General features: G+C 36.7%; 2 protein-coding genes across 2 annotated transcripts in view; both read right to left on the bottom strand.

The window, feature by feature from the left end:
- LOC104779262 overlaps positions 1-12242 on the bottom strand; it is a 16215-nt gene extending 3973 nt beyond the window's left edge. The window contains exons 1-8 of the mRNA XM_019243912.1: positions 11905-12242; positions 11357-11765; positions 10828-10905; positions 10539-10696; positions 9738-9813; positions 9521-9588; positions 9132-9381; positions 8779-8813 (exon numbers count right to left, since the gene is read on the bottom strand). Coding sequence (XP_019099457.1) covers positions 8779-8813; positions 9132-9381; positions 9521-9588; positions 9738-9813; positions 10539-10696; positions 10828-10905; positions 11357-11663 — 972 coding nt within the window. The 5' untranslated portion in view covers positions 11664-11765; positions 11905-12242. The remainder of the gene's footprint in view (positions 1-8778; positions 8814-9131; positions 9382-9520; positions 9589-9737; positions 9814-10538; positions 10697-10827; positions 10906-11356; positions 11766-11904) is intronic.
- On the bottom strand, positions 515-8771 carry LOC104777937. Its single transcript, XM_010502264.1, has 14 exons — positions 8528-8771; positions 8198-8388; positions 7828-8045; positions 7299-7376; positions 7010-7167; positions 6209-6284; positions 5992-6059; positions 5603-5852; positions 5169-5285; positions 4979-5085; positions 4836-4889; positions 4666-4749; positions 1056-1219; positions 515-936 (listed from the first exon to the last, which is right to left on the bottom strand). Exons 2-14 carry the CDS (start codon positions 8284-8286, stop codon positions 789-791), a joined length of 1611 nt encoding a protein of 536 aa, XP_010500566.1. The 5' UTR covers positions 8287-8388; positions 8528-8771; the 3' UTR covers positions 515-788.

Below are 12816 nucleotides of genomic sequence, written 5' to 3'. Positions count from 1 at the left end.
GTAAAACCCATTCTTAAGTGCCTCCCTAAACAAACAATCTTTGTAAGCTTTTTCAGTCAACCTGATAGCAATGTTTATGTCATTTTCAAACACTTTATCAGCATATGTAGATGGAGGCCCCGTTCTCAAAGAAGATTCAGCAGCCAGAATATCTTCTTCCATCCATTTGAGCTGTTTCGTCAGCTTCAAAATTGCAGCATTTGCAGTTTCAAATACCAAATTTGCATCGTCAACGCCATCACCAGCATCAGCCTAAGTAAATACTCTAGGATTCGACTAGGGGAATTCAAATACTGAGCGGTGCCTTGAACATCACGAATAGGTCTACGTTCCCGATTTAACAAATTACCAAGATTGTGCTAATTTCCTCATACAATTTGCTCTCTTAATTCCTTAATGCAAACATTAACATTACTTTTATGTTACTTTACAATTTTTTCTCATAGTTACTTTATGTTCCCAAAACTGATGAAAATTTACTGTAAGTAACCATTAAATAAGAAACAGTTTGTGATTCAAGATTAAAGATCTTTATCAAAAGACAGCAAAAGAAAATTGAATAAACAGTACAGTAAACCGAAGAAGAAAATATCGTTTTTTTTTTTAATAAACTAGGGATTAAAAAAAAGAAACAAAATAGGGTTTGTGGTAAATTTCTCCTTGAAAAACTATTAAAGATGAGCAAAAATAAACAAAAACAAATCATTGCATGAGGTGATCTCTATATAGAAACCAAAAACTATTTGAAAAATGATTTACCAAAATGAATATCTCACCAAGAGCGTGGTTCAGCTACGAATCCAAGACGGCTCCAAACCAAAAAGCTTATCTCCACGGTTTTGAGCACCTGATGCCCGAGGTGGCGGTGCATGTACAGTAATTGGAAGAACCCATTCGCTTTTTTCCCGTTCCAGTACTAACAACGGGTGTTCGTACCTGTAATTACCACAAAACAGAACCAGAAACTGACTTTACAACTTGAGCACTTCAAAAGACTGAACCAGAGAATGAATCTTTTTAGTAGAAATCCGTTTTGGGTATTCGGAATAATATACCTGCTTAAGTCCACATTCTTTGGAGTAGTTAGGAACTCAAACCGAAGAATCCATTGCACAGAAACACGGGGTGTAGAAAACGACATTGGACCATCCGTGGGAATTGAAAAAAGAAAGCTGGTTTGAATAAGGTCTGCCACCACCTCATGGTGATCGCTTTGTACCTTTTGAGGAAAAACAAATGGGGTAGTGTAAGATTGCAATTGTAAGGACATAGCATCCAGCGGAAAAAGAGAAGAAACAATATCCATCGCCAAATTATACTACGCTGCATTTGTACCTTAGTAAGCGTTGGAGAATTCCTCCTTGATGGATGAACAAATCTCCTGTTTATTGTCTCTAAAGTTTCTAGAGTAACCGAGACCTAAAAAAAAGATACGGATCATCAGATCCAAATAGACCTCGATATAGCAGAATATACACCAGAAGGTTTGTCTTGTATGGATTTACCTCGAGGCATCTTCTGGCTCCTTCTTCATGGAAGAAGGTAAGAGTTCCACCTATCTGCAAAAACAAAATTCATTCATGAAAACAGTGGTAAGATGCAGGCAATGTTTTAAACGAATGTGGGAAGAGATGAAACAGCCAATTACAGTATCACTGAAGTAATAAGTAGAGTCGGCATTCTTCGGGGAAAACCTAAGAAGGACTTGATCATCCATTCTAATGTTGTAAGATCTTCCTCTTGTAAATCCTTCTGCTGCAAGAAATGATTGCATCTGGATAAGTAGCTACTTGCAGAATCTACATACAAGCGAAGACTACAAATGAAGAGTAGTTTACATGGAACTGGTTCTTTAGCTCCAGCTTCAGGTGACATAGATGCTCCTGCACCATTTGTCTGCTTCGGTTGTTGGCTCGAAACCACAGAATTTGATGATTTATGAGGCGAAGAGGCATCTAAAAGGAAAAAAGAGGAAGTATTCTTCAGTAATATCTTCCTTCCTCAAGAATATCATAGAGCTGATAAACAAAATATATGATGTGGGTATTTTTCGAAATTGCATATTTCCATCAACTATTTATTTGAGAACAGTACTGTGTTCAGCATTACTTCGAAATTAGCCTTTTTGTTTTTGTAAAGACACAAACACTGATCATAATGAAATCAGCTTTTCTTATCTCTTCACCAAACAACATAGAGGCTACATGAACTGGTTCTCAGTGACCCCATTAAAATACTGTTTTAGGCATGTACTCGCAAATAAATCACTAACCGGTTCCGGAATCATAAGACACCACGGCAGCTGATAACTGAGAAAGCATCATCTTTGGAGATGATCCCACACGTTCTTCAACATATGACGTGTCTTTCATTGATAATCGCGGTCCAGAATTTAAGGACAATGAACTGCCAAACGTTCTGTTTAAATTGCTTTTGTTGGGATAGGAAGAAACAGATGAGATCTCATCACGTGAACTGTCATATCCATCCTCACCACTATCATATGCGTCATTTGCTCTAGTCTGCATTAAGCACATTATTCTTCATTGTTCTCATGTTGACCAACAGACAAATGAAACCAATACGTATAAAACAACTAAAAGCCAAAAGTATACAAAAAACGATAAATAGTAGAATTCAATAGTTGTGAGCAAGCCATACCCATTCTGAGTCTCCATCCATCTCTTTCCAATATATTTCTGTCTGAATGGTACTGGTTGGAACAATCCCTGAGAGAAAATTTAATAGCCCCATCAGGTTGCACCATTAATGTCAAAATAAGGGGGAAACCAAACTTTCCGACATCCTGTAACTTGTTTTCTAACAGAGTTTGACTTCTGATTTAAAATTCCCAGTCAAAACTTTAGAAAAAGCTTACCGTCGATTTGATCATCCTCTAATAGCAGCCCATTGTTTTTCTGAATTACCCATACTTGAAATGGTATTCGAGTCTCCTGTTGGTAATAACAAGATTATAAGAGTAAATAAGAAAACACAAGTGAAAAAGGGGAATATATATTGTACTTCAGAAAAATAAGAGGCCTATCACCAAATGCATTTACTTAATATTTTCTATCAAGCATCAGGACATAGGAGGCATGTAATTTGACTTTAAGTTCTGACATATAACCATGATTAAATCGTAGAGCAAGATTATTTTGATGCCAGAAGAATCAATTATATTTGATTAAAAAGTTGTGATAATCAACTGACTGAACTACTAAACTCCCTACAGTGATAAATGGGCCAAAGAAAACAAACTACGTACTATGTAGTTTGAATGACTCATACTTCAACTTCTAGACTAAGCTACGCTTTAAACCTCATGCGTCAATTTTACATTTTGCACAGAAACCCTGGTGCATCTGCATTGCATCGCCACAGAGAAACAACAAGCTAGATGATCTAAGAATGTTAAACGACACATCCAAAGTTGTGTGATTCTATCATTAATTAGGCATCAAGCAAACTAAAAACCAAGGATCCCGCCTGACTTAGCACTGTTGTAAGAACCATGAGACGTGTAGCAACACAAGAGAGCTACAAATGTTTGTATTTAGTTTATATGTTTTCCACATACGAGAATAGAAAACATAGCGCGTTCAAGCAACCGTAAATGAAACACAATGTCTTGCACGTATAGCACCTATAGAGAACACGGAAAGTCAAGTAAACTTACCACTTCAATGAAATCTTTTGTCGAGTCTTTGTAAAATTGACTGTTTTCTAATGCCATCCATCTTCCGGATAATGTGCTCTTAATGTAGTAAAGGTAACGTAAAGTAGCACCTTTATAAGAAGGTGGTATAATCTGTGGGAGTACAGCTCGAACCATTACTGTAAATGAAAATTACAAACAAAGAATCTGTCAGCTTAAAGGGTTGACACTGTAAGCCTGTGCCATCAGCATCAAGCATAGTATATGATATTATTCATACAGTATTAGAGAAGGAATCAGGCAAGGTTACATGTCATCTTAGCACCAGGGGATAGAAGTTGATTTGAAATTAAGGATGGTGTTGAACTATCTAGGAAGATGTGTTCACCTGAAAATCTCCAAGAAAAATATATATGATTAAAGCACATCAATACAAAATTACAAGTAAATGGCAAAGAGCCTAATATCCTTTAGTTCCCTCAAACTTGTACTAGCAATTTACATAATGTCTCTAAAGAAAGAAAAGCGAAAGGCTGAGAATCTTTTCTTAAGTATACGAAACATAAAAAGAATAATTTAATAAATTGAATGCTAATTTCTATATCTCTTTGTTTATAAACATAAGTAAAGAAAGGCAATGTTTCTCAACCATACTTTATTTCCCATACCATCCCCACAAGTTAGCCAACAGAAGTTAAGTAGATGCAATCCTACTTCTATAGTGTGTATGCATGTCGTCAGCGAGTCTATGTTTGTGATATCAATATTACCAAACGCATCAACACTATAAAAAGACCCATTAACAGAACAGGTTGCAGTGAAATTTTTTTACTGAATACCTCTTCGTCCTTTGCTTCCCGTNGCCACCACCTCATGGTGATCGCTTTGTACCTTTTGAGGAAAAACAAATGGGGTAGTGTAAGATTGCAATTGTAAGGACATAGCATCCAGCGGAAAAAGAGAAGAAACAATATCCCTCGCCAAATTATACTCCGCTGCATTTGTACCTTAGTAAGCGTTGGAGAATTCCTCCTTGATGGATGAACAAATCTCCTGTTTATTGTCTCTAAAGTTTCTAGAGTAACCGAGACCTAAAAAAAAGATACGGATCATCAGATCCAAATAGACCTCGATATAGCAGAATATACACCAGAAGGTTTGTCTTGTATGGATTTACCTCGAGGCATCTTCTGGCTCCTTCTTCATGGAAGAAGGTAAGAGTTCCACCTATCTGCAAAAACAAAATTCATTCATGAAAACAGTGGTAAGATGCAGGCAATGTTTTAAACGAATGTGGGAAGAGATGAAACAGCCAATTACAGTATCACTGAAGTAATAAGTAGAGTCGGCATTCTTCGGGGAAAACCTAAGAAGGACTTGATCATCCATTCTAATGTTGTAAGATCTTCCTCTTGTAAATCCTTCTGCTGCAAGAAATGATTGCATCTGGATAAGTAGCTACTTGCAGAATCTACATACAAGCGAAGACTACAAATGAAGAGTAGTTTACATGGAACTGGTTCTTTAGCTCCAGCTTCAGGTGACATAGATGCTCCTGCACCATTTGTCTGCTTCGGTTGTTGGCTCGAAACCACAGAATTTGATGATTTATGAGGCGAAGAGGCATCTAAAAGGAAAAAAGAGGAAGTATTCTTCAGTAATATCTTCCTTCCTCAAGAATATCATAGAGCTGATAAACAAAATATATGATGTGGGTATTTTTCGAAATTGCATATTTCCATCAACTATTTATTTGAGAACAGTACTGTGTTCAGCATTACTTCGAAATTAGCCTTTTTGTTTTTGTAAAGACACAAACACTGATCATAATGAAATCAGCTTTTCTTATCTCTTCACCAAACAACATAGAGGCTACATGAACTGGTTCTCAGTGACCCCATTAAAATACTGTTTTAGGCATGTACTCGCAAATAAATCACTAACCGGTTCCGGAATCATAAGACACCACGGCAGCTGATAACTGAGAAAGCATCATCTTTGGAGATGATCCCACACGTTCTTCAACATATGACGTGTCTTTCATTGATAATCGCGGTCCAGAATTTAAGGACAATGAACTGCCAAACGTTCTGTTTAAATTGCTTTTGTTGGGATAGGAAGAAACAGATGAGATCTCATCACGTGAACTGTCATATCCATCCTCACCACTATCATATGCGTCATTTGCTCTAGTCTGCATTAAGCACATTATTCTTCATTGTTCTCATGTTGACCAACAGACAAATGAAACCAATACGTATAAAACAACTAAAAGCCAAAAGTATACAAAAAACGATAAATAGTAGAATTCAATAGTTGTGAGCAAGCCATACCCATTCTGAGTCTCCATCCATCTCTTTCCAATATATTTCTGTCTGAATGGTACTGGTTGGAACAATCCCTGAGAGAAAATTTAATAGCCCCATCAGGTTGCACCATTAATGTCAAAATAAGGGGGAAACCAAACTTTCCGACATCCTGTAACTTGTTTTCTAACAGAGTTTGACTTCTGATTTAAAATTCCCAGTCAAAACTTTAGAAAAAGCTTACCGTCGATTTGATCATCCTCTAATAGCAGCCCATTGTTTTTCTGAATTACCCATACTTGAAATGGTATTCGAGTCTCCTGTTGGTAATAACAAGATTATAAGAGTAAATAAGAAAACACAAGTGAAAAAGGGGAATATATATTGTACTTCAGAAAAATAAGAGGCCTATCACCAAATGCATTTACTTAATATTTTCTATCAAGCATCAGGACATAGGAGGCATGTAATTTGACTTTAAGTTCTGACATATAACCATGATTAAATCGTAGAGCAAGATTATTTTGATGCCAGAAGAATCAATTATATTTGATTAAAAAGTTGTGATAATCAACTGACTGAACTACTAAACTCCCTACAGTGATAAATGGGCCAAAGAAAACAAACTACGTACTATGTAGTTTGAATGACTCATACTTCAACTTCTAGACTAAGCTACGCTTTAAACCTCATGCGTCAATTTTACATTTTGCACAGAAACCCTGGTGCATCTGCATTGCATCGCCACAGAGAAACAACAAGCTAGATGATCTAAGAATGTTAAACGACACATCCAAAGTTGTGTGATTCTATCATTAATTAGGCATCAAGCAAACTAAAAACCAAGGATCCCGCCTGACTTAGCACTGTTGTAAGAACCATGAGACGTGTAGCAACACAAGAGAGCTACAAATGTTTGTATTTAGTTTATATGTTTTCCACATACGAGAATAGAAAACATAGCGCGTTCAAGCAACCGTAAATGAAACACAATGTCTTGCACGTATAGCACCTATAGAGAACACGGAAAGTCAAGTAAACTTACCACTTCAATGAAATCTTTTGTCGAGTCTTTGTAAAATTGACTGTTTTCTAATGCCATCCATCTTCCGGATAATGTGCTCTTAATGTAGTAAAGGTAACGTAAAGTAGCACCTTTATAAGAAGGTGGTATAATCTGTGGGAGTACAGCTCGAACCATTACTGTAAATGAAAATTACAAACAAAGAATCTGTCAGCTTAAAGGGTTGACACTGTAAGCCTGTGCCATCAGCATCAAGCATAGTATATGATATTATTCATACAGTATTAGAGAAGGAATCAGGCAAGGTTACATGTCATCTTAGCACCAGGGGATAGAAGTTGATTTGAAATTAAGGATGGTGTTGAACTATCTAGGAAGATGTGTTCACCTGAAAATCTCCAAGAAAAATATATATGATTAAAGCACATCAATACAAAATTACAAGTAAATGGCAAAGAGCCTAATATCCTTTAGTTCCCTCAAACTTGTACTAGCAATTTACATAATGTCTCTAAAGAAAGAAAAGCGAAAGGCTGAGAATCTTTTCTTAAGTATACGAAACATAAAAAGAATAATTTAATAAATTGAATGCTAATTTCTATATCTCTTTGTTTATAAACATAAGTAAAGAAAGGCAATGTTTCTCAACCATACTTTATTTCCCATACCATCCCCACAAGTTAGCCAACAGAAGTTAAGTAGATGCAATCCTACTTCTATAGTGTGTATGCATGTCGTCAGCGAGTCTATGTTTGTGATATCAATATTACCAAACGCATCAACACTATAAAAAGACCCATTAACAGAACAGGTTGCAGTGAAATTTTTTTACTGAATACCTCTTCGTCCTTTGCTTCCCGTTGATGGTTTCTGAGTAGAAAACCACTGAATGTCCAATTTCTCTAGTCCTTTAACCTCAAAACTAAGCTTCTCAACCAAAAGCGAAGGATTTGCCCCGTTGTCATGATCCCTTACAGGAGAATTACTCACCTCAATAGTAACAAAAATGGAATCTCCAGGCCTGTAGACATCTTTATCCGTTTGCACAGTTAGAGAANTCCACCTATCTGCAAAAACAAAATTCATTCATGAAAACAGTGGTAAGATACAGGCAATGTTTTAAACGAATGTGGGAGGAGATGAAACAGCCAATTACAGTATCACTGAAGTAATAAGTAGAGTCGGCATTNCGTTTGCACAGTTAGAGAAGGTTTGAGCTTGCTTCCAGAAACACCCACAGATTCATTGACTTCATTGGAACTGCCAATCCCCAAAAATGAAAACCTTGATGATAGCATCGCTTACAAACTCCTTAACCAAATACAACTTATTCTGACGGATGCACCAACAAGCAAACCATGGAAGCGGACTTGATGAAATTTTTTAATTACGCATTAACCCTGTAAAATTGATGGAACTAGAGTTCACATAAAGAACTGAGAGCATGCAAAACAATCATACAACATTGATCCAAGGTGAGAGCCGGACTGAGATCCCTGGAAATTAGGGGTTCTACAAAAGGAGAAGAAGATTACTTACACATGGATGGAGTTTGAAGCATTTCACAAATTCATTAAATTGGCGGAAGGTAGCTCAAGAATGAATGGTAATCAAATTACTTCCACCGAAACTCAGATCTAGAGAGGAGACGACGCGAATCGGCGCAGATCACAGAACCAATTTGTGAGATTTCATTCTGATAACTCCATCTTATCTCAAGGACAGAACGAACGGGGATGAGATAACAGAAGAAATTGAAGGACAAGGATCAGAAGGAGAAGCAAGGATCNCACAGAATTTGATGATTTATGAGGCGAAGAGGCATCTAAAAGGAAAAAAAGAGGAAATATTCTTCAGTAATATCTTCCTTCCTCACAAATATCATAGAGCTGATAAACAAAACATATGATGTGGGTATTTTTCGAAATTGCATATTTCCATCAACTATTTATTTGAGAACAGTACTGTGTTCAGCATTACTTCGAAATTAGCCTTTTTGTTTTTGTAAAGACACAAACACTGATCATAATGAAATCAGCTTTTCTTATCTCTTCACCAAACAACATAGAGGCTACATGAACTGGTTCTCAGTGACCCCATTAAAATACTGTTTTAGGCATGTACTCGCAAATAAATCACTAACCGGTTCCGGAATCATAAGACACCACGGCAGCTGATAACTGAGAAAGCATCATCTTTGGAGATGATCCCACACGTTCTTCAACATATGACGTGTCTTTCATTGATAATCGCGGTCCAGAATTTAAGGACAATGAACTGCCAAACGTTCTGTTTAAATTGCTTTTGTTGGGATAGGAAGAAACAGATGAGATCTCATCACGTGAACTGTCATATCCATCCTCACCACTATCATATGCGTCATTTGCTCTAGTCTGCATTAAGCACATTATTCTTCATTGTTCTCATGTTGACCAACAGACAAATGAAACCAATACGTATAAAACAACTAAAAGCCAAAAGTATACAAAAAACGATAAATAGTAGAATTCAATAGTTGTGAGCAAGCCATACCCATTCTGAGTCTCCATCCATCTCTTTCCAATATATTTCTGTCTGAATGGTACTGGTTGGAACAATCCCTGAGAGAAAATTTAATAGCCCCATCAGGTTGCACCATTAATGTCAAAATAAGGGGGAAACCAAACTTTCCGACATCCTGTAACTTGTTTTCTAACAGAGTTTGACTTCTGATTTAAAATTCCCAGTCAAAACTTTAGAAAAAGCTTACCGTCGATTTGATCATCCTCTAATAGCAGCCCATTGTTTTTCTGAATTACCCATACTTGAAATGGTATTCGAGTCTCCTGTTGGTAATAACAAGATTATAAGAGTAAATAAGAAAACACAAGTGAAAAAGGGGAATATATATTGTACTTCAGAAAAATAAGAGGCCTATCACCAAATGCATTTACTTAATATTTTCTATCAAGCATCAGGACATAGGAGGCATGTAATTTGACTTTAAGTTCTGACATATAACCATGATTAAATCGTAGAGCAAGATTATTTTGATGCCAGAAGAATCAATTATATTTGATTAAAAAGTTGTGATAATCAACTGACTGAACTACTAAACTCCCTACAGTGATAAATGGGCCAAAGAAAACAAACTACGTACTATGTAGTTTGAATGACTCATACTTCAACTTCTAGACTAAGCTACGCTTTAAACCTCATGCGTCAATTTTACATTTTGCACAGAAACCCTGGTGCATCTGCATTGCATCGCCACAGAGAAACAACAAGCTAGATGATCTAAGAATGTTAAACGACACATCCAAAGTTGTGTGATTCTATCATTAATTAGGCATCAAGCAAACTAAAAACCAAGGATCCCGCCTGACTTAGCACTGTTGTAAGAACCATGAGACGTGTAGCAACACAAGAGAGCTACAAATGTTTGTATTTAGTTTATATGTTTTCCACATACGAGAATAGAAAACATAGCGCGTTCAAGCAACCGTAAATGAAACACAATGTCTTGCACGTATAGCACCTATAGAGAACACGGAAAGTCAAGTAAACTTACCACTTCAATGAAATCTTTTGTCGAGTCTTTGTAAAATTGACTGTTTTCTAATGCCATCCATCTTCCGGATAATGTGCTCTTAATGTAGTAAAGGTAACGTAAAGTAGCACCTTTATAAGAAGGTGGTATAATCTGTGGGAGTACAGCTCGAACCATTACTGTAAATGAAAATTACAAACAAAGAATCTGTCAGCTTAAAGGGTTGACACTGTAAGCCTGTGCCATCAGCATCAAGCATAGTATATGATATTATTCATACAGTATTAGAGAAGGAATCAGGCAAGGTTACATGTCATCTTAGCACCAGGGGATAGAAGTTGATTTGAAATTAAGGATGGTGTTGAACTATCTAGGAAGATGTGTTCACCTGAAAATCTCCAAGAAAAATATATATGATTAAAGCACATCAATACAAAATTACAAGTAAATGGCAAAGAGCCTAATATCCTTTAGTTCCCTCAAACTTGTACTAGCAATTTACATAATGTCTCTAAAGAAAGAAAAGCGAAAGGCTGAGAATCTTTTCTTAAGTATACGAAACATAAAAAGAATAATTTAATAAATTGAATGCTAATTTCTATATCTCTTTGTTTATAAACATAAGTAAAGAAAGGCAATGTTTCTCAACCATACTTTATTTCCCATACCATCCCCACAAGTTAGCCAACAGAAGTTAAGTAGATGCAATCCTACTTCTATAGTGTGTATGCATGTCGTCAGCGAGTCTATGTTTGTGATATCAATATTACCAAACGCATCAACACTATAAAAAGACCCATTAACAGAACAGGTTGCAGTGAAATTTTTTTACTGAATACCTCTTCGTCCTTTGCTTCCCGTTGATGGTTTCTGAGTAGAAAACCACTGAATGTCCAATTTCTCTAGTCCTTTAACCTCAAAACTAAGCTTCTCAACCAAAAGCGAAGGATTTGCCCCGTTGTCATGATCCCTTACAGGAGAATTACTCACCTCAATAGTAACAAAAATGGAATCTCCAGGCCTGTAGACATCTTTATCCGTTTGCACAGTTAGAGAAGGTTTGAGCTTGCTTCCAGAAACACCCACAGATTCATTGACTTCATTGGAACTGCCAATCCCCAAAAATGAAAACCTTGATGATAGCATCGCTTACAAACTCCTTAACCAAATACAACTTATTCTGACGGATGCACCAACAAGCAAACCATGGAAGCGGACTTGATGAAATTTTTTAATTACGCATTAACCCTGTAAAATTGATGGAACTAGAGTTCACATAAAGAACTGAGAGCATGCAAAACAATCATACAACATTGATCCAAGGTGAGAGCCGGACTGAGATCCCTGGAAATTAGGGGTTCTACAAAAGGAGAAGAAGATTACTTACACATGGATGGAGTTTGAAGCATTTCACAAATTCATTAAATTGGCGGAAGGTAGCTCAAGAATGAATGGTAATCAAATTACTTCCACCGAAACTCAGATCTAGAGAGGAGACGACGCGAATCGGCGCAGATCACAGAACCAATTTGTGAGATTTCATTCTGATAACTCCATCTTATCTCAAGGACAGAACGAACGGGGATGAGATAACAGAAGAAATTGAAGGACAAGGATCAGAAGGAGAAGCAAGGATCATCAGAGGAGAAACAGTGTCATTTCGTTTGATGAATTTTTTTTTTTTTCTTTTAAGGGCGAATTTGCGTAGTGACCAATTTCTCATAACATGTTAAGAATATAGCACGTTAAATCGAGAAATTAAGTGGGTAACCATAGCTCTTGTCGAGATTACCATTTTAGGTCTAAGTGGCATACACGCGCATGCAAGGTGGCGGTGTTTGGGGTGGACGTGGCATGGTACTCGACTATTTTTCTAGTGACCAAGCTTAAATAGAATTATGTCAAATCATTAATATAACCGTGAGTTAATATTTACAGTTCAAATTTTAATTTACAGAGCAAAGACGAAACTATTTTTTCTTCTTTAAATAGAGTAGTTAGGTCACTTTAACGGGGCAGTAAAAACTGGAAGTGTATTTAACTATTTTTCTAGGAAGGTCCATCACTAGTTTCGTCTCAGCATCTTCTAGTAATCCGAACAGGTTAGGCTTCACGAAAGCTAGTATGTTACACTGAATCGAAACCGACAACGGTCCATCGCATACCAGATGAGGTTTAGTATCAGCTCTGTACTAGGGTTTCGTGTTGTCAAATATAGGGTAGTAAACCGTTTCTTCAGCAGTCCTATGTTTTTATAGTTTCGTCGCAGAAACTTGAACCTTATAGTCCTTGATATGAG

Source organism: Camelina sativa, chromosome 3 (genome assembly GCF_000633955.1).
Source record: "Camelina sativa cultivar DH55 chromosome 3, Cs, whole genome shotgun sequence".
In the NCBI taxonomy this organism is placed as follows: Eukaryota; Viridiplantae; Streptophyta; class Magnoliopsida; order Brassicales; family Brassicaceae; genus Camelina; species Camelina sativa.
The sequence above is the reverse complement of the archived record's forward strand: the minus strand, read 5'-3'. Positions and strand labels throughout refer to the sequence as shown.

Coding starts and splice junctions, on each gene's coding strand:
- LOC104777937 (XM_010502264.1), bottom strand. CDS start 8,286: ATGCTATCATCAAGGTTTTCATTTTTGGGGATTGGCAGTTCCAATGAA. Junction 5,286..5,602: donor GTCTTATGATTCCGGAACCG/GTTAGTGATTTA, acceptor TTTTCCTTTTAG/ATGCCTCTTCGCCTCATAAA. Junction 4,750..4,835: donor GAGCCAGAAGATGCCTCGAG/GTAAATCCATAC, acceptor TCTTTTTTTTAG/GTCTCGGTTACTCTAGAAAC.